This window comes from Paralichthys olivaceus, chromosome 7, assembly GCF_024713975.1.
Source record: "Paralichthys olivaceus isolate ysfri-2021 chromosome 7, ASM2471397v2, whole genome shotgun sequence".
Taxonomy (NCBI): Eukaryota; Metazoa; Chordata; class Actinopteri; order Pleuronectiformes; family Paralichthyidae; genus Paralichthys; species Paralichthys olivaceus.
This window is the reverse complement of record NC_091099.1, coordinates 10460885-10482963: the sequence shown is the minus strand read 5'-3', so window position 1 is coordinate 10482963 and position 22079 is coordinate 10460885. Positions and strand designations below refer to the sequence as shown.

Sequence of the window (22079 nt, the reverse complement as noted above, 5' to 3'; positions counted from 1 at the left end):
AGGGTCTTTTCTGTCACAAGAGGGCAGTAGGCCTCCATTTATACATGGCCTCATGGTTCATCAAGCAGAAAAAAACATTCTTATTCTTACTCATTTATGTAAGGTGACTTGTGGGAAATGTTTTTTCTACTGTTTGTGACACTAATCATTGGATTTAATTATGACACTTGTGTTCCATCCAATTTTTTACTTATGATATATTGTGGGTAATGTGTCTTGTTTCAAGCACACAATATTAACATGATTTTAAATGGAATGTGTTGTAATTAAAATTATGGTAGTTATTTTTCCAGAAATGTTTCATTTTTTTGAAGATTACTGTGATGTGCCTTAGAATCAAAGCAATGCACATCTTTCATTGTTTTCACAAGATGTGTTATGAAAACTGTCAATATTGCACTTTGGACATTATATATTTCTTTTTGTCCAAATATATGATACATTAGACTTTTATATGGATGGTGGCTGACAACCACCGCTGATCATTTCATAGCTCTATGACTATGGTCACACTGCTTGCTGAATGGCCCGAATCAGAATTTTTCGAATGAGATTTTTTTTAAATGCGACCTCGGTCTAAACAACCATGTGACCCGTATCAGAAATTAATGCGTCTTTTAAGTCTACATCAACAATCCTCATAACTTTGCGCAGGCTAAGAGGAGGGCAGGAGGTGCCCGGCGAAAACAAACATGGAAGACAGCTGTGACGGAGGTAGTCAGTCGGGGGACAGTGAGGTCTAAGACCTGACTGACTACCGTAAAACATCTGTACAAGCAAAACTTGAGGGGTCGTATCGTAACCAGTGTGTGTACACGTCTGTGGCCTCCGCGTTTACAACTTCTTCTTCGCGTGTGACATCTTGTTGTTATCCTGTGCATGCACACATCAGGGCCATGACACATTGGAGTCTGATCCTGCATGGCCACGATTTAAAAGTGTAATCTGAATTGAGCAATAAGTCGTGCAGGTGTGAATGTAGCTCTATGTGAGTGAGTAGCTGATGGAAGGAGGTGTTTAAATGTCCTGGGAGTGTAGGAGTTGTCTGCGGGCTCTAGGTGGCCCCTCGGCCCCTCGGCCCCTCCGCCCCGGCAGTGTATTGCAGCTTTAAAACTGTCCACAATGCCTTGCGGTGTCCCACTTCCAGCGCACAGTATTTACCAGCAGGAGTATTGAGACGGGGAGAGGGGCAATTTCCGCAGAGCCCGAAAACACCAGCGCTCAGACACTGGACGGACTCAAAGTTTCGGACCGTTACGCACCAGTCGTCTGGTTTTCTCGGTCACGTCCGTAGCCTCGAGTCGTGCGTCGCGTTTCCTGTCGTCCCGCAGCGAAACGTTACTTTGTCGCAGTTGGTCTGAAGTGATTCACCGGGAGCTGCTGAGACAAGAGGACGCGCTCTCGCCGCGGATTTGACGTCTTTCACCTCCGGTTTCCCTTCGTGAACTTCTCCCGGGATAAGGAGCCCCTGAGCCGGACTGGTGTCTGCGCAGTGAAGGTGAGATTAGAGCGGATATAACGAGCAGGTATAACGGTGATGGCTGAATGTGGAAGACGCGTCGTAGTTGTGACGCCGGATAACGGAAACATTTCTGTAGTAGAAGAGTTCTCCAGCTCCGGGAGACCACTACAGCTATTTATCGCCATTTCTCCAACCTCGTCCTCCTCCATAGCAACTCTGTGAGGCGGTGGTGCCATTAAATACCAGAACTAACGCTGGAACACCCCACTGTGGAAGATCTTCTGGGAGGTTTAGTGGATTAAATAGTTTTTAAATATGTCCTCACCTGATACCTGGCTCAGGCCGATACATCGATAAATATCGAAATCTAATTTTCCTCGATAGCAATATTCAAAAGTTCAACATACAGAGATATATTGATTATCGATTGCACAACACAGGGAGCAGGTTAAACACTTTATTGGAAAATGTCCATGAAGAAGAGATTAAGATCAGTCTTTAAACTTTAAAGACACAATAATTTATCGTGATGATTATTGATATTGATTTATTATTACTTTCTTATACGTAGAACATTTTGGCCACATAACCCAGCCCCATATTTGACCCCTCGATGGCATTGGTTGATTCTACCTCATATTAACTTAGTGGGAAAATATTTTCTTTTACTGAAATTGTTAGTTCACCGCATAACTGTCTCTCTCCAGGTTGAGCATCTTCTGTTAACACTACAACCTCCCATGGTCTGACACCTTTTTATTTACCAGCACATGTAACAGAATCATTCTTTTTTTAAATCAGCCACAGTTATTTCTATCTCCAACTTCTTCTCTAACATACTCCAGGTGTAGTAGAACCAACCTGTGGAGTAGCTGCATTCAGTCAAAATGTTGTTTTTGTCTTACAGCCTCATGCTTTGCGATGTAAGAGGTATCTTAGAGTATGAGAATCGTGTAATTCAGTGGTCTTTGCTGTGTTTACTGTTGTCAAAGCACCACGAAGACCAGACTGCAAACTAAACTCTCACAGACTAGAAAATAAGTGGAAGTTTGGTCACTTTTCTCGTGTGTCTGCTGTTACAGCTGCTGTTGTAAAAAACATTTTAGCTCTATATAAATGCTTATATGTTGGAGTGTGATTCAGCTACAAATTATGTTTTACAAACCGCTGTAACATGTAAACTGAAGCCTCGGAGGCCTCGTTTATTTTTTTTTGCCCCGCTGTGTCTCTGCCCCAGTGCAGGAGCCTGCTGCCTATGCCCTGCTGGCTCTTCAAAGCTGGATAGAGAGCAGGGAACATGGCAAGGGAACAAAGGCGGCATTATTGCTGGCTGAACGTGCCGTCCAGATGTTCGAGATCCTGCCAGCGCTGACCTCCCAAATAGGGGAATGGGGAGGCTGCTCCAACGCCTAATAGTTTAATATCAGCCAGGCAGAGAGAGAGGGAGAGAGAGGGAGAGAGGTGGAGGCTTGCTTCAGGGCAGGGGCCACTGGAGCACTCTCAGGAGCTGTGGGTGTTGTGTATAGCGTGACTGGAAGTGGGTTTAATTCCAAACACCCCAGCTATACAGATTGGTGCAACAGTAGAAATTAGGAGTTGGAGCTGAAATTCTGTGGAGGTGCTGGCCAATGCCTGTACCGTTTTGTTGGGGTTTCTTTGGCTCTGTGTGTAGTTGGGCTACGACTCACTGTTCTCAAAAAACCTGACATGCAAAATAGTGAGTTTCAATGGTTCCAGCCTCTCTGTAATACACAATGTCCCCTTCAATTGTATTCCAATGAATATGTATCTGTATTGCAGCCATTAGGTCTTTTTGATGTGTTGACTAAGACACTGAGAGGTATAGTGATACAAAAAAAAAATTACAATTAAAAACCTTTGGTTCATCATTTTAGTTCTTCAGAACCAGCAGATGAATTTGAGCTGATTGAATTTATCCAGAATGTTGCAATGAACACACTTCAGCTTGGCTTCAGTTCGTTGAAGTGTCACTGTGTAGCTTTTGCAGGGTGCATAGCGGAGATCACAGAGCGGACAGACCCATATAGCTTTCTTATCTCTTAGTCATGGCCTGTTGCATTCTCACAGACCAGGAATGCATACCCTGGACGCTATCAGTTTCCACTCTCGAGGATCAAGGCCTGTCTCAGGCGGCAGTCTTTGCTATGTTCTGTAATGTTTATATTTACAGAGTATTGTGTACGGGCCAGGCTGGCATGTTTGTGATGAGGGACTGCTTTATCTTGTTCCCACTGCAAGACTTTTAAACAAGGGGGATGAGATCCTTACAGCATGTTGTGCAATAGTGGCACACTGTTGCCACCCAAATATACCTTAAGGCTCAGGGATTAGTCTGGGCCGGTTGCTCTCGAGGACAATCTGAAAGATCTGAAATGAAGGAAAAAAAGATTTATCCAATTTGTTCCAACCAAGTTACCACCAGATCCTCCACAGTAAACCAGCATCTGTCTCTGGCTGCTCACAGACATCCACTTCACAACAGATCTGTTACCAATTACAGCACCGTATAAATTGTTAGTAATTACATGTTACTCTACAGGGAGTGCAATTTGAATTAAAGTTTGGTTAGCAATAGGCAAAGGAGGTTTAAAGACTAACAGACTGCTGTTTCTCTAGTCTTTAAGAAGTATCCCATTGTCTTTAATTAAGAGCAGTGTGGGGGAGTTTTGCATATCAGAATCATATAATAGATTAGTTATAATTTTTCATTAGCTAACTGGATATAAATTCCTTCAAGCTCACAATGAGTAAACCTCAGTGCTGCATGAAATGGCTGGGTTGTTTTCCCCTTTAGTGAACAATGGTCAACAAGTCAGACGGGAACCAGAGGGTAACAGCATCTATTCATGGAGGTAGTACTTGTAGAACATTAGTGATTTCCTGTGAGATCATTTTTCTCAGGTTTTTACAGCTACTGCCCCACAGTGTGTTCTTCTGAGTAAAACTCACTCTCGGTTTTGTTTTTAATGTAATGAACGCCCATTTTGTTTTCCCCCTTGTTCAGCAAACTGTTCAACTGCACGATAGACATGCCAGTTTGTGATGCCTGACTGTAAATCCACCAAAAGAAGTGGTGCCTTTTTTAAAAGCTATTACATTAAAGACTCCTCAGTATGTCTTAGAGGGTACTGCAGTGTGTTGGTCATGTTGGAGCCCCCACAGTAGCATATGGTAGATTGTTTACACCAGCAGCCAGTTGACGTCTTTTCACTGCCAGCTCAGTGTGCTCATGTAGGCCTGGAGAATTGTCACCAGCAGCCGGGTGTGCAGCAGGCAGGCTGCTCTGTGCTGCTCACACACCTCTCTACTCAGAGGGGGGATGCATCCTGAGTCAACACCACTCAACCGACTGAAACAAATGAATGCGGGGGCTGAAATCATCTCGTGTCGGAGGTTTTACTGCAGGAGTTGATCATCTCTCAACTGAGCTTAAGTAGAATTCACAGGAATTTAAGCCCTCCTCTCACCTCATGAAATGCTCCTCTGGCACAAGAAGAGCTGCACAAATCAGGGAGTGGGCATCTCCCCAGGATGTGGCTTTGACAGGCCAGAGGAATGGAGCTTGCAGGGCTCAGGATGGCACTCTGCCCCACACCGCTGTGCCTGTATTATAAGTCAGGATATCTGGGTTAGTGTTAATGAATATACAGTAAATGTTACAAGTCTCGAGCAGAGTGAGTGACATTTGTAAATGCTCCCCTGAGTTTTCTCTGAGGAAGAGACCTTGAATAAGCCTGTTTGTTTTGTCTCTACTACACATGAAATCTTCTGCTTTGGCTGAGCATTCCCTTTTTTATTGTTTGTGCATTTTGTTAAAAATTAAAGTTTTATGGCCATTCCCAATGCAGAGATATGCATGTAGTGCTCTATGTTTATCCATTTTGACTCAATGACATTAGTCTTCATAAGTTTTGTTAAACACAGGTAGTATTTATTTTTCCTTCCGCCTCCAGGGTATCTAAATGTTCTGTCTGGCTAAATCCCCCTGTGCCTGCTTTGCATCAAGACTTCTCATTCCCCATTACTGTTTCCTCATCTGCCCAGAAAAAAGGGTTATACAAAATGGTGACAGTGTTTTGGGTCATTGTAGAAAAATCTTGCTTGGTGCAGCGCCTAAGTGTCTGACTATTTTCCTGTTCCTCTCCATCCTTCAGCCCATAATGCCATTTAAGGTCAGTCTGAATGAAGGACAAAAGCACTTTCCAACCAGCTGTGAATACGCCAAGAATAGAGTGATCAAGAGTCTGGCCACCAACAAAAGTGACACTTTAAATTCACAGACTTTATGTACTGGATTGATACAAAATGTGTGTACTTAAAACACATCTGGATATTGGCAAAAATTCCAACATTTGCTGTCGTCGTTTCTCAAAAGTCAGGATTTGTTACAACTTCACATTTTGCACTGTTAATCAGACTAAATCAGATTTAGATGTCACCTTGGGAACATAGGACTTGTGATTGACCTTTAAAAAAAGGTAAACGATTAATTCATCAAGTAAAAAATCGACTGAATAATCAATCGTGAAAATAATCGTAAGTTGCAGCTCTGGTGGTCTCACTACAGATGTTACCTCGCAGCACTGCTTAATGTCTTAACCACATTTGGAAAAGCATTGGGTTGTGGGTAGGGCAGACCGGTGACTTTGAGTGTGGAGAGAATCCGTGGGCCAGGGGAGGTGTAATTAGTGGGGGGTTGGTGAACAAAAGGACCTTTTGACTCGGCAGTGTAGGTGCAGTGAAGGTTAGATCCATAGAGAGTGATACGGATCTGGAGAGATGCCGTTCATTCTCTCCTTGGCCTTCAAGAACGTTTTGAAGAATCTGCTGCTTTAATGGATTTTTCATAAGCTCTCACTGGTTAACCTTCACATTTTAACATGTGCCTTATAAGTCCAAAACAGGCCTCATGGCATGAGGCTCCCTCTCTCATATTCAGTTGTATCCTTCCTATCATAGTATTCATTAGAGATGTTCCTATGCCGTTTTTCCCCTCCCAATACTGAATCCAATACCTGCTTATCGGCCGATAAGAGTACCAGTGTATTCTTTAATTTATTTATCAGCTGTATGCTACTAACTCTGTATGAAATTGATACATGTTATCTTTGTATGGCCTGGCTTAGGTTATACCGTTTGAAAAAAAAAAAAACATACAGCGAATGAATGCCATAGAGCTTATTTTATTATCTAGATTGACAGTCACAACTGGAAAAAAAATTCAACTTTATAAATCTAAGAATAGACTTCAATTACTTCCTTTGAATAACTTGAAACTAAAGTCTTGCATAGGGTACTATGCCGTTTTACTTGTGGGACTTTCCAGCATGAAATATTTCCAAATTGCTGACATTTTAGCTAGTTCCGATTGACGCAACTCTTCATCACTCTAAAAATAGTACTTGCCAGTGGCAGTGCAACGCAACTGCTGTTTTGGAGCAGACAAGAATGAGTGATTCCTGGGGAAAATGCAGTTTTATCTGGGTGAAACTAATATACTTTAAATACACCGTTTTAGGCCGATACATAGATATGAATACTTGCTGATGCCCAATCCGATATTTTCAATGCTGGTTTCGGTATCAGACACTCTACTATTTACACTCTCTTTCCTTCTTTTTTTAATTACTGTACATGTTCTGCCTTCTCTGTTTCCCTCTCTCTTCCTGTCCTTGTCTCCCTGCTCTGTCTTCGCTGCCTCTATGCAAGTCTTTATACAAAAGCAGGAACTGGGCTTGGAAATGTCTGCACACACTCATCTTGCACCCCCAACAGACATGTACCTATTCATAGAGAAGAACAAAACAACAGCGTTATGGCCAGCTGGTTTTGGCAGGCTTGTCTATCCATTCTCAACTGGGCAACCCTCACCTTACCTAAGCCTTTGCTGAAATAGCCTGACTGCACCTTGTAGTTTCTGCTTGTGTTAGCCAGTATAACCAAAAGGCAGAATTGTTTGTACATCTAGTAAGACTTTTATCCTTAAAGCCGACTGAGCACTATAACTTTGGCCATGGTCACTTCCTGACTAACTATTTCCTGTTTTCCCTTTTGTTTCCTCCCCAGTGAAATACCTAGAGGGGTTTCAACTGCCCTGCACTGCTAGAGCCTTCAATAATGTCGGGGCCAACACATCACAACCGGCCTCCTCGCTTCTGACCCAACATGGAGCTCAAGGTCTGGGTGGATGGAGTCCAGAGGGTCGTCTGTGGGGTCACTGAGGCAACCACATGCCAGGAAGTGGTGATCGCTCTGGCGCAGGCGATAGGTTTGGGAAAAAAACACATACTAAATCTTTAAGAACTTTCTGCCATCTGGTTTTACTGCAGTAATTTGGTCTTAATGAATCAGACTATACCATCATAGAATATTTCCTGTCATGTTTCCAGTTTACATACAGAAGGCTATATGAATCAATCATCAGAATTCATGAAGGACACAACTGCATTTAAAGAAGTGATAGCTAGTAAACCTTTGGTTGCAAACAGTATCAGGAACATATGAGTCCAAATTGTTAGGTAATATGTCAGCTGTGTGAGCTACGTTTCAATGGGGAGAGTATTGATTGAACAGTATGATTCTTAATCAGGTGCCACTTGTCACAAACATTCTACTGTAAATAATAGAGGTATTGTTTAGTTACAAGATGCTAAATTTCAAGTAAAGCATAAAACGTATAGACACTCAGAAAATATCTGTGCAGTGTAGCTCTTGTGTTCATCTGTTCATCATTTATCTTCACAGTCCTTCCAGGATAATCTCACTCTGTAATACTTCCATTTTAGCCAAATTTTGAAAAAAGCACTAATCTGAAAATTCTGTTTTTTACCCCAAAATAAATCTGAGTAGGCTTGATGGTTTAAAAGGTTTTCGCATTCATTGCATTTCTGTAAAGAAAAATTCTCCAATGTTCTTCACACTACAAAACAATGGATTCATCAACCCACAAATATAATCTATGTTTGCGGCTCTCCAAAAAGCCTTTTGTTAAGTGAGAAGAAGTCGTCGTGAAGCACATCAAGTAGGAGTCTCCTGCCTACATGTTAAGCTCCTGCTGAGATTCAGTGGATCTAGTCAGAGGCTTTATTGGTTCTCTAATCAACCCCCCCTTTCCCATATGGTTCCTCCAGGAACGGGGGCACTTGAGCAGACTTTATTGACATCACTTCCCACAAAGCGCGGGGTAGTAGGAGGGAAAGTCTGACTCATCGCTCTGTGTCCTGCCAAACTGAGAATGCAGCACTTCTGAGCCCCGTCCTCTATCGTCATTATATATCAAACTATATACACCATATTAAGTCAACATTGATCACATTTCTGTTTACACATTACTCCGAGTGTTGTGTATAGGTTATAAAAACTGAATCACATGTAATGTAAAGATGTTTCTCTTAGTGCTCAAGCCACTGAGAAATACTGTCACACCAACCAACCTATAGATCTATACAGTTCTTATACTCATATAGTTGATTGTTCTACTTTTTTAGACTGCATTTTGCTCTCCTTGCACTTATAAAACTTCTGCAAGCCGTTTTCAGAAACCACAATTTCAACTTTCAAGGGGAAAAAATATGAAACATTACACCAATGGGATGATGATATTCCACTGTCTGCTGAATATTTAAACAGACAGTTGTGTGCCAGCCAGAGACTGTATGGACGACATTTCTCAACTTTCTCCCACTATCCAGAAAGTAAGCCAATATATCCCGTCTTATCTGGAGCCACTCTAGGCAGTAGTAATCGGGGGATGGAACAGTTGTTGCAGGGTTTCTCCGAGCAGAAACTCGAGCAGTTGTGAGTCAGACTTAGCTGTCAATCATTATGTTTCACCCTGTTTTTAAAGCATCAAAGAACTAATTAAAATAAGACCTTCTGGAGAAATTAAGACATCAGTGTGATAAGAACTACTTCAACCAGAAACCATCTCTGAGAAAAGTTTATTTGACCATTACTTTATAGTCTTTTCCATGTCGCATCTACTAACATGGAGGAGGCAGGATTTAGGATGTACACCTCAGCCAGCCACTAGGGGGCAATCAAGACACTTTGGCTTTCTTTTTGGGGGGGCTATCATGTCGTCCATCTTCACAGTCTATGGTTCCAACATGTTAGTTCCGTAAGCTGGTACTGTGTTACAGCTGTGTTTCTATGTTTTTGACTTTCTACCTTCTAGTGGTTAAAATTGCTTAAAGGAGTTTTAAATAAGTCATTTTGTCTTAACCATCTATTGTGATGTTTGCAGGTCGCACTGGGAGATACACTCTGGTAGAGAAATGGCGAGACACTGAGCGTCATCTAGCCCCTCATGAAAGCCCTGTGGCCTCTCTGAACACTTGGGGCCAGTATGCTGGTGATGTCCAGCTAATCCTGCACCGCACAGGCCCCTCCCTAACTGAAAGACCCCCATCCGAAGGGCCCACTTTCAGGGGACCTGAACGCGGGCTGCATCGGCAGAGCCTCCCTCCCCTCGCAAAGCTTCGTCATCCCAACGATCGCTCCCTCCGCCGCCGCGAACCCCGCCGCAAGTCTCTCACGTTCACCGGTGCACCCAGAGGACTTAGGGAGATACTGAGCGGGGGTCGCATCGGGGAGGCTGAGGCCAAAAGGAGACTTCTCCTCGGAAACAGTGGGAATCACCACCATGGAGGTATGGCCATCGGGACTGCATCTCCTGGCCTGTGGGCCTGTCGCATGGAAGATCTTGTCAGACTGGTCGGTCTACAGAGAGAGACTCTCAACGTGCTGGAGACGAAGCTGGAGGCCTATGAGGCTGAGCTGCAGTCCTCGGCTGAGGGGAGAGGGGTGCGAGGTGGAGTGTTCATTGGAGACCCAGGTGCAGGAGGAGGCCTCATAGAGGAGATCCTTAGGCTGGAGAAGCACCTGAGAAAAAATGAGGTGGAGATGGAGGAGGAGGAATTTTGGGCCACTGAGCTGCAGATTGAGCTGGAGAGTGAGAGGCAGCTGGAAGAAAGACTGCAGGAGCTACGAGGACGCCTGCAGGGCTGTGAACATGAGATTGAAGATAAGCTGGCAATGGTACAGGTGTGCTATATGTGGGATAAAAAAATGTACATTTGTTGAAAGATTTAGGATATAACCAGCCAAGAAATAAAGGGTTAATAGTTGCTTAATTATTACCAGATGTTAGTGATGTCTGTGTATTGTCATAGTTCTTTTTCATGAACTGTTTTTGTTGCTCCATCAGGGTGTGGAGGCAGGTCTGGAGGAGGAGCGGCTGCAGAGGGAGCGGCAGGAGACCCAGTGGGTGAGTGAGGCAGAGGCTCGGGCTCAGGTCCTCAAGGTTAAAGCAGAGCTGAAAGCCCAGGAGAGACAGGCTGTGCAGCTGGAGAGTAGCTGCAGAGCTGTGGACAGGTCCCTTGGACAAAGCAGTAAAAAGCTGCAGGTGAGCATTTAGGCACCTATTTTCACTACCCGAGATTTTTAACAAAACAGTGCTGCAGGGTGTTGCAGTGATCAGACAGATCATCCTTTAATAAGACTGCATTTAAAGGTTTCATATACACTATTCATTGCCACAAGATGGGTGTTGCACAGAGCTACATAAACACACAACCAGAAGAACAAAAGATTAAACTCACACTCTTTGTAAGAGACCTCATAATAAACAGTCCATCTAGATGGCTGCTATGCCGACTAGTAAAATAGATCAATCAAATCTCATTCACAGGTTGATGTTTCCGTCGTGTCTGAGCCTCTGTGTATACTAACACTACATTTATTAGTTAGTATAGCTAGCAGTTTTAGCTGTGTGTAGCCCATAGACTGGTGGAGTGTGTCTGATTTTAACAGCACTGTGGGCAGGTGACTTCTGAAAGACGTCACAGTGCAGAAAAGGGGTAAATTTTAGGGAGTACACATGATTGTAATTTTTACATCAATACCATCTTTCTTTATCACATGAATGTGCATCAGACCAGCAACCAAAACAAAGAACATAGCTGCTCAGATCACAAACACAGGGTGTGACATCATTCTCTGCTCAGGACTCCATTACTCTATATTTATGTTGGCTGCTGTTTTATGTATATAACTTCAGTTTCCTGCAATCTAAGCCTGTAGAGGTCATATTCAAGCTGCTGTTATTGTTTTACTGTTTCCTAAATGATCACTTTCTGTGTTGTTTCATTGAAGGACATGCAGCATGATCTGGAGCAACTGACCAAGGAGCTGAGGCAAGTTAACCTGCAGCAGTTCATCAAGCAGACAGGCTCCAAAGTCACAGTGCTGCCAGCCGAGCCCAGTGAGGATGAAAGTATCCACAACACTCATGGTATGAATATGTGTTATTCTCCTACTCAAAAACAAATCTCCCTCTTTTTGTCAATTTTGCAATTTTCTCGAAACCATGCATCTTACGGTGTTTAATCGGTCTCAAAAACCCTGCACATGAAGTCAGTGCATGTGATCCAAAGGTGCTCTGTGTGCACACGTGTTCCTTCAAGCACTAGGCAGTGATGAGCACTAGTTCAAACATCCCCTGTGTGATCACAACTCTTGCTCACCAAGTTGACTTGTCAGACTTCCTGGAGGAGGAGACGGTGGATGACACATCATGTGTCACTGTCAACATCCTGAGAGACTAAGATCCAATTTTTGGTAATCATTTTGACAGTGACACTTGTATTTTGGGATATTTAAATGTTCAAAATGGGTGTCTGGAATGTCTGTGTGTGTGTGTGTGTGTGGTTATTAGTTTTTACTCACACCAGTGGCAATTATAGTCTCCATGCCAACAGCAGCCAGGATACAGGCAGACCTGGCGTCATTCATTCACTGTACTTTCTCTTCTTCACTCTTTCCACCACACTGTGCCTCTCTCACATGTTTCTGTGATGGCATTATTGGACCAAAGCTCTGTCGTCCCACAGGAAACGAGCACAGAGCAGTCACAATGCAACCATGGCTCGCCACATTAAATTGACTAGCTGCTTATCTGGTTTAAGGGGAAATTAGATCAGTGCATTTTGTGTAGTAACAAGGGACGTAACCACCAATTTGTCAAATTAAGCTTATGAGCAAAGAGGTGCATATCCACTCTAGCAAAACAAAGTTTATATGCTGAAAATTAAATATACAAACTTTAAAATAAATCTACACGCACAGAATGAAAATGTACAAATCCAAATGTACAAGCACAAACATTAAGTTTAAGCTCTACTATAGAACACTAATGAATTATTTAGTATTCCGCATTCCCTCTGCATTAAAGAGCAAGTAAATGCAGTGTGTAGGATTTCAACTTTGACTTAAACTTGATTGAACAATTTGAATCCACTCTTAAATTAATTTGGTGGCTGTGTGAAACTGTAGAAGGTAACTTGATTTCATTTTTGGCTCAAATCCTTAACATAACAGTTAACACAGTCTTAATCAAACTTAAATATTTGACCTCTCCCAAGAGATTTTCTTTCTGCGTGACATGCACTTGATTGTTGCATTATTAAACTTCATGGTAATGGTTTCCAATTATGAAAAGTAATGAGTTGAGTGTCCATGTCCTTCTAGTAACCTTCTACTTCATGTGTGTAAAATCTTTTGTGCTGGGCCATAAACCCATTGCTTCTGCTGATTCACTGCATGGCTCAGGAGTGGCTCCTGGTGGCAAAGATATCACATAGCACACACAGAAAATGTATGGCTACTTTTTAGGAATGTAAATAAATAGGGCACATTTAAACACAATGTCAATTTAAAAAGAAATTCAACAAAAATGTTTTTAAAAAACCTAAGAAAATCACAGGAAAATATTTTTAGCTCAGGCTTATTTCTGACGAAATCGTACTTTTTTTCAACAGTAAACTGGGAACAGGTTTGCATGTTCTCTCCACGTCTGTGTGGGTTTTCTCTGGGTACTCTTGTTTCCTCCCACAGTCCAAAGAAATCTAAATGGTTAGGTTAACTGGAAACTCTTAATTGGCCGTAAATGTGAGTGTCAGTGGTTGTTTGTCTCTGTTGATCCACTTTAAACCAACTGTCTAGGTTGTACCACAATTCTCGCTCCCCCCTGCGACTCTCAAAGGGATACGTGTAGATAATGGATGTATGGATGGATGGACTTACATTCAGTGTATTGTTTTAAATTAATTGTCTGTTGTTTTCTTGTTAAAATTCAGTTCCCCTCACTGGCTCGCTGAAGCGCCCTGTGTCAACTCACCCGATGTCTGGTCACCTGCGGGTCCTCCACAACCCTCTCACTTCTGGCCTGAACCCAGAGGGGATCTACGTGTGAGGCTGCTCTGATTGGATGGAAACGAATCTTGTCGTCCCCCCCCCCCCCCCCCTAACCCATCAATGCGTGGAAGTCGTATAGTACAGGATACCTCAGTAGCACACTACTATGCACTGTTGTTTCAATCACCTGGAGGCAGCCGTGACTGTGAAGACTAGCGGAGAATGATGATGTTGATGGTGATGGAAGTCATTTAGCACTTAGTGATGAGCAGTTAGAAGTTATCATGAGCATGAAGAATAAAAATGTTCAGACGTCTCTGAACATGTCAGGACTTTCTAAACATCAGGCTGATGTGGACTTTACTCATGAACATATCCACTCACAGTACTTTTACTCTCACTTTAGTACCTGCTGAATGATTTGAAATGTTTTCTCACAAGCATCATGATTGAGAACTGTTGCCTTTTGAACAATATTCTTGGTATGTGAATCTATGAACTCTATATCTTTAAAATCATGTTATCTCTGCAGTAAATGCATTTTACCTGGGTCTTATAAAAGTGAAGAAAACTCCTCTTGTGTCTGTAGGAAAACTGTCTAGATTTGATCGTTTTGCATATGAGAATCTCTCCCTGTAGCTCGGACTGTCTGTTCATGTTGAAACTATGCACAATTGGTTAATAGTTTTGTTACTGAAGAATGTTCCTGTCTGCGTGTACCAAAATGATCGCTTACTGTAAATGTTTTCTTACTTTCTATCATTATTAAGTGAATGATTATATTTTATTACAAAGCAGAATGCAGTGCCCTCAATCCCGCATTATGCACAAGCTGCATAATGAAGCAGTATTAATTATCCTTTTGAGCTGTTTCTCTTCTTGTTGTTGTTACACAGATTATTTTTGCCAAATGTATTGTGCTTGTTTTTTCCTTGTGAGGATTGGTGGCCAAAGATTAGCAGGTCTTGTTGCATGATTGTTATGTTATTATAGCCATATGAGGACGTGCAGAGCAGCCACAGTGTTATAAATCAGTGTGGTCAATCTAAAAATGCAGGCATGTAATAATAACACAATGGAGCTACAGTTACAGTGTGTATGTGTGTGAGTCAGTGACTTAAGTTTGTGTATGGAGTCAGAATAGCCAAGTTTAGACGCCCCTCTTAGGTTGTAGTTCAACTACTAATCACATCAAAGTGCCTTATATTGTCAGTAGGCGTATTGAAGAGTCTTACAGTAGAGCTTTAGCAGAGACATTGAAGTAATGCTCGTAGTCAGTTATGCTAAAATGTTGATAGATGCTTTAGTGCCACGTTGCCGCACAGACAGAAATGGCAATAGAGGGAACTATAGTTACCTTTTATCTGTCAGTATTCTGTAAAGATGTCAATGGAAAGAACATAAACAAGAGTACTTTCCACTTTGCTAGTGTATTACCATGATACCATTTGCTGTAGCTTGGATCGGTGTTGTCCACGAGGAATAAAGAGGTGACGTGATACAGAGGGGAGAAAAAAAAAAACCTTTGTCTTCTCAGTTGAAGGAGAGACACATTTTAAGATTCTTATCCACAATAGTCTATATTTTCAGGTGGATTTACCCTTTAAAAAACCACTTGTGTGCATTTTTTCCACCGAGGGGGACGAGACATACGTAGCAGTGGTCGCTGTTTACAACTGTATATGTTCAAGAGAACTCTTAAAGATGTTGACTGTACATAAACTGTTTTTATTTTATTTTTTTGCTGCCTTAATATACTGCAACATGTTGACAGATGTACGGCTGTATCTGGCTGCTGATATGACTTGGATTGCATGTTTCAATAAACCATATGACAGATATATGTGTCACAAATGGTGCTCATGATTAATTAAGTGTTGGGCTTGTAGGTTCAAATTTGGAATGAATTACCTCCACCAAGGAGATAATGTTTTCATTTAGTTTTATTTATTATTTAGCAGGATTATACTTAACTACTCAACTGATTTCTTACGAGTCTTGGTGAAAATGAACAGGTGTGATATTTATGAGTGTATGCAATTCAGTCCAGATTCAAATAATAATCTGGATTAAATGAATTTAAGAGTGGTTTCATGGAGGTACTTTAAGGCTCTGGTGGAGGTATAAGCTCTACCGAGTGCCACTCTAATTTGTATTGTGTTGTACAGTATGGGCACTGAGTGAGTTCCAAACCTTTCACCAGTAGATGGAGACATTTGCTCAGTAATGGAAGAGGCAAGGACACAACATGGCTGGGAGAGGAAAACCACTTTTCCTGTGTGATGAGAAATATGTCTGCGTATTAAAAACATATTCAAGCAGTTAGTTGACCTAACTTCATATGAGGTTTATAAGAGGATGGTTTCTGGTAAATTTAAGACAAAAAATACACTCGTTGAAGTTGTCAGAGCTCTGGTGGAATAACTTGAGCTCAGAAAGCAAACTTGATTTGAAAAGTTTGTGGAAATGGGGCCTTGTTCCATCACTACACTGGGAATTATCTGAAAAATTAGCTGCATCTTAAGGCAACATGCACACGTTGCTTTGAAGGACATAAATTGGGACTCATTTTGCACATCTCCAATATCACCACGAAAGCATGATGTCATTATTCATGAGGATATAAATAAAATTGCAGTTTGAGACAGTTTAGTAGCGACAACAAAAGAGTGGATTTGAGTCTGCCTGAAGCTTCTGACTGGTTGGGCGGAGGCCCCTTGTTTTTCATCATAAGGGTAATCTCACTTCATCATCCTTTTATCACATGACATTTGTTAAAAGCTGTGGCTTACCGTACATTCCTCTGCCATGACCTGTCAGCTGATTAAGAGTTAGTAACTACATTTCATGTACTTGACTTCCAGGACTGTACTTCTGCCTGAGCTGATTCCCATCACTTAAAATTTCCTATGAAGGGATATTTAAACAAAATGTGGGTTAAATAAGAAGAGGCCTGCAGAGTTTGGTTTTGATATTTATTTTACAATTCATCAGCAATAATTTAGAACAGCATGTGTGTAAAGCATTAACGAAATGTGCAACAGTTGCTCAGTTATATATCTTTTTTTAAAAATCCATAGATTTCTACAACATTGACATAGACATGTATACTTTATGGTATATTCACACAAAAAAACTATTTACACACGCACATGCCACTTCATATAACAGTTGATAACAGATTTGAGGCGAAAACAGCTGAAGAAAACTACAAAAGCAATGTCATGTATGCAAAATAGCATGAAAATCATCTGTTCATTCTGTCACATGTGGAAAAAAAACAAAGACACAACAACTGCAGGAAATAATCTCTTAGAAAATAGAGCGAGATAAAGTTAAAATTCCTAAAACAGCAAGAATCATAGCTGAGGGTCACACGACCACAGCTTCTCTCCCATCTTAGTCAAATATTTGAAAAGAGAGGTTTTACAGAGTGGTAGCATACAACACAGAGTATGGAGACGTCTGGCGTGTGATGGGGTTTTCACATCTGATCATTATTTGTGTCATTTTTGCTAGATATGAGAAAAGTTTTATTAAAATTACTCTTTACTCCATGAAAGCATCTGGTAACTCTGCTGCCTCTTTTCAAATTGAAATTATCAATATTTTTTTATTATTTCAAGACAACTCAATACAATGAAAATGTTCAAAGAGAACTACAGTGATTTACTTTGAAAAGGATGAGCTGACCGTTGGGGGGGGGGGGGGGGGGGGGGGGGGTCAAAGCAGGAAAAAGTGCACTTTACATCTCAAAGAGTAAAGATCATTCTACATTCAATATCAAAGATGCCTAAGATACTACATCCTACAATGTTTCCTGAAGGTTACAGGTCACTGCACCTCTGTGCAGGAATGCCTCAGTCAGAGGATTTACAACATGTTGGTCTTTTATGATTGTTTTGTTTCTTTACTCAGAAGTAAATATCCAGCACCTCTCCATTAATCTCTTTATTATCAATATGCAATTATTAAAGTGTGTGTGTGTGTGTGTTGCACTAAGACTATCCCCGTGCAAACTTTGGGATGAGGTCCTGCAGCTTCCAGGAGCACTTCTTTATTTTGTAGGCCCATTTAGTGCACATTTACACGTGAAGGAATCACACCGTATTCCAGGTTATAATATTTACAGTCAGAGTGAGCCAGGCTCTTAATAACCTTGGCAGAGGTCAGTTGTAACTTCATACATCCAAAAAAAGACTCGCTGATTGGGAGACTGCGCTGCGCACTGTCCAAGTATTCAAAGTTTTGGCACCAATGCTGCCATTTCAAAATATTTTTATGAAAGAGAATAAAAAACTCCAGCACAACACAGTCGTGTACTAGTGTCAATCATTGTCGATAATCATTCTAACATGAGTGCAAAAGGCACGCGCCGTCACAACTGTCCCCTTCTCCAAGATCTTGGACACGTGGAACTCTTCAGTGAGAGCTCGTTTTTTAAAAGTAGCCAAATTCATTCTTTCTTTTTTAAGGAATACATACATTTCTCAGCAGGACGCACAGAGAGGTAACACGGACAGATTAGCTCATGGGACAAGCAGGGAACTGATCATGACTGCTGCTCTTGTTCTCCTGGAACGCATCACCTGCGTCACCCTCCCCGTCGTCACTGGCGAGACTCTCCTCACGCTCGTCAGGTGAGCTCGTCTCCGTCTCGTGTGACTCATCTCGGTCCGGAGAGAGGCAGTCCTTGGAATGAGCTGAGCCGCCAAAGTGCGCAGACAAGCCGGGCAACGCGGCAGCAGCAGCCGCGGCCGCAGCGGCTGACGCGTGCGCAGGGTAAAGCCAAGGGAACGGGGACGCAAGAGCAGCCGCCGCCGCTGGACCGTACATGTACTTTTCAATGTTGCTTTTGTCGAACAAAGGCATATAAGACGCCGCAGCCGAGGGGTTGATGAAGTAAAAAGGCATACAGATCGGTGTCTGCTGTCCCACACTGCTTATTCCCATCAGAGAGTTCATTAGCGCCAGGTCAGGCCTGGAGGCGTCTGCGCCCCCCAACCCGCTCCCAGACCAGCTCATCTTTGGTTTCTTGGCAGCGCGTTCGTCTCCAAACTCTTGCTTTATCTTCACCGCCTTTGGTCCCTGCCCCTTGTTGCGCGCACAGTCTTTATCTTTGCCGTCGCTCTTCTCAGCCTCACCCCCGTATCCACTATCCGTGTCGGTGTCATTCTCGTTCAGCTCCCCGCCTTGGGTCCTCTGGATGACCGGGACGCAGTTGGCTTGGCTGTCGGCTCTCTGCCCATCCTGTGCGTCCCCGACTTGTAGCTGGTGCTGGAGCGGCGGCGCGCCGGGCTGGACCTGCGCCAGCACCTTGTGAAGGTGGCTGATGAGCTGCGCGCACCTCTGCTCTCGCGCCGTCCAGTTCTCAAACTGACTCAGGTGCTGCAGGACCTCCTTGGCACAGGCCTGGAACCCGGAGTGGAACGCGTCCAGGTCCGCATGAATGGAAGATTTCATCGACCGGTCCCCTGCGAGACACGCAGTTCAGAGATTAACAGAGCATTATTCTGTAAAGTGGAGCTCATCAAAAGTCAATGACGAGACAAGACGGACGTGTATCAACAGCACGTCTGCATGTCTGCATACTAACAAAGTAAACACATCCTCGATCGTCTGCGTAAATATATATATATATATACACAGTTTTATTTAAATAAATGCGCAACATCCCCTGAATACATGACATTGGCACAATTCATATACATTGTGATGGCTTTACATGGAATAATAAAGTGTAATGTAATCTCGCAACTTTAATCATGCAACCCAATCAACCCACGCAGCCTGGTTTCTTACATAACCTTGTCAGTAATTGTTCCTCTTACCATTCTGCAAAGCGATGATCTTTTGGTGCTGCTGCTCAGTGACAGCAGTCAGTGCGTTCAAGTGTTTGAGTGTTAACTCCAGGACAACTGCTTTCTCCAGGTGCCCGAGCGTCTGTGGAGGGAAACAAAACATGCAGTTGTCTGTTTACGATGATTTCTTGTCGTGTAATAGAACAGGATCTTTAAGGTCGTATAAAAAAGTTTGGTGATCTCACCGACAGCTTCAGGTGCTCGGGTAACAAATCCTTCAGCTGCCCGATACATTCGTTGATTCTGTCTCTCCTCTTCTTCTCTATCAACCGGTGTGGTAACTTGTAAGCGTCCTGCTGGGGAAAAAACAACCGGTTACTGTTTTAAAGCAGCAATATTAAAGTCAAAAGTTATTGCATGCGACACGCGGATCGTGCGTAAATTGAATGAGCGCACAAAAGTCGATTTTAGGATTCTCACCTTCCCTCCATCCTCTCGTTTTATTCCTCTTTTGGATTTGCACATGTAGATAGCCGGGTAATCCACCCTGAATAAAGAGCAAAGAGTCCCGTTATTCTCCACACGGTCACCACAGTTTATCAGAGGTAGTTTGACAGAGTTTTGCCAAAAAGCGACACTCACCCCAAGAAATCTGCGTGCTCCATGAACTGTCTGTCCTGTAAATGCGGTATTCTTTCATCCATCACTTCTCTGCTGCTGCTGCTCCTGCTGCTGCTCCTGCTCCTGCTGCTCCTGCTCCTGTTTATCCGCACCCGAGCTTCTTCTTCCTCTTCTGCGGGGAATGTTTTGTCCACACACGGGCGGCTGAGGGGGCGATAGATGCACAGTGCGTGTCCTCCGGTGGAGCTGCTTCTCAGACTGATGTCTATAGTTCCCTGAGCTGCCACTTTGCAAAGCCGACGGTGCTTGTGGTTAGAGCGCACGCGCGCCTCCGGTGGGGAACAGCTTCCGACTCACGTGTAGCCTGCACCAGCACAAAGTCCGGTAATTAGAGCTTCTCTGTGTTGCAGCCGCTGTTCCTATAGAGATGTCGTCCAAGCCATGCTGACCTGGTGGATGAAACGTGATTCGTGCGCGGAATGTGGTAAAGGGCACACAGGCGTGAAGAGGAGCAGAACCAAAATGATCTGCTCACCACAGTTTTAAACATTGAACAGTGTGAGTCTCTAAAACTTTGCAGGTGTAGCACATTATAATATAATCACATTATATCGTTCTATAAGAGAAATTACCACAAGTGTCACAGGGGCGTCCACGGGTCAAATGTCCACCTTTTTAAAATTGTGCACTTTTCCTGCAATTTTAACATAAAATCTAATTTCGTTGGCAGAAAATAAAACTTTCAACAACCTAATCTTTCCAAAAAACACAAAACAATTCCTGTATTTAACGCCTTTGGTGGAAACACAGGGATTAATGTGAAGTAAACACTGTGCGTAAACACTGAGCGACCTCTTCCAAGGTGTGTGCGTGTGCGCGCCCCTGTGCCCCTGCGTGTGTGTGCGTGTGTGTGTGTGTGTTGTTGCCTGGAGCAGGGAAGGTTTACCCACTCAGAGCTGCGTTGTCAGTAACCATGGCTCCGGCCCAGCTGTGTGCGCCAACACGTGCATCTCGCCTCTTTATTAATCTCAGCATGTGCGCTGTTCTCCCACCTTCATCTCACTGTCTCTGTCTAACTATGGGAAATGATGATGATCATAATAATAATAATGGTGATTATAATAATTTCTAATGGAAGGTTTATGTCTTTGGCATATTTTTCTGATCTTTTAAAATAATTTGAGCAGATTCACCCCAAAATAATCCAAGGCCACTCGTTCCGTGATGTTTTTACTGTTCTCGCTAATGATAGCAGTCAGCAGGGTCTGGATCTGGATCTCGCCACCAAACTATGTATTTACACATTACCAGTGATTTATAAACCTCTCCGGGAAGATAATCTGATATTAAGTGACACCTGTTACCCTCCTCAGAACATTAAAGTGTTCAAAAACATCCAAATCTGAGCCCCTGTAATGCCCTCACATGCCTTATGATCACATTACTTCTCCCTGTGAGTCATGTGACTCTTTTCTGGCTGGCAGTATGGCTCTCTTGTGTAACAGTGCTGACAAAGAGTGATCCAATCACTCCTGATCTCAAATGAAGTGTGACCTCCTCTGCACTGGCTTTTCATTAACTCATACCTGCTGATATACTCCTGCACTTTCCCTTTCTTGTCCTTAATGTAAGTACAAGTGAAACCCTCTCACTGCCGTACGTTGGAGTACCCCTTTGTGTCTTCCTCTACCCCACGCCTCCTTCCCCTCTCTTGGTTTCCTCCACAGTATGCTGCCTGCTCTATATGTGGCACTAGGGCGGCTCTAGGAATCCAGTCCAAATGCTTTCCATATTAGTTCAGAGCCTTCTCTGTTTCCAAATAGCAACCGAGCTGCGGGCTTATGGTGAGAGGAGGCCTCAGCGGGGAGGGGAAGGGGCAGGAGGCAGACAGCAGGCAGACAGGCAGGCTCACCCACCCTAAACACTGCAATAGTAAAAGTTGAGAGGGACAGAGGGGAAAGGAGTGAGCAGACAGGAGG

The 22079-nt window shown here is 43.0% G+C and overlaps 2 protein-coding genes across 4 annotated transcripts; one reads left to right on the top strand and one right to left on the bottom strand.

The window, feature by feature from the left end:
- Nucleotides 1-1093: 1093 nt before the first annotated feature.
- Nucleotides 1094-15532, top strand: LOC109624568 (ras association domain-containing protein 8). Of its 2 annotated transcripts, none has more exons than XM_020079337.2 (6): nt 1094-1498; nt 7550-7751; nt 9729-10522; nt 10692-10889; nt 11639-11777; nt 13621-15532. In XM_020079337.2, exons 2-6 carry the CDS (start codon nt 7649-7651, stop codon nt 13734-13736), a joined length of 1350 nt encoding a protein of 449 aa, XP_019934896.1. In that variant the 5' UTR covers nt 1094-1498; nt 7550-7648; the 3' UTR covers nt 13737-15532. The 2 variants fall into 2 exon arrangements, with proteins under 2 accessions (XP_019934896.1, XP_019934895.1); XM_020079336.2 differs by having other exon boundaries at nt 9729-10528.
- A 1107-nt stretch (nt 15533-16639) lies between these two features.
- On the bottom strand, nt 16640-22067 carry bhlhe41 (basic helix-loop-helix family, member e41). Of its 2 annotated transcripts, none has more exons than XM_020078517.2 (5): nt 20122-22067; nt 19960-20026; nt 19725-19835; nt 19510-19621; nt 16640-19152 (listed from the first exon to the last, which is right to left on the bottom strand). In XM_020078517.2, exons 1-5 carry the CDS (start codon nt 20181-20183, stop codon nt 18203-18205), a joined length of 1302 nt encoding a protein of 433 aa, XP_019934076.1. In that variant the 5' UTR covers nt 20184-22067; the 3' UTR covers nt 16640-18202. The 2 variants fall into 2 exon arrangements, with proteins under 2 accessions (XP_019934076.1, XP_019934077.1); XM_020078518.2 differs by having other exon boundaries at nt 19725-19832; nt 20122-21089.
- Between the last annotated feature and the right edge of the window lie 12 nt (nt 22068-22079).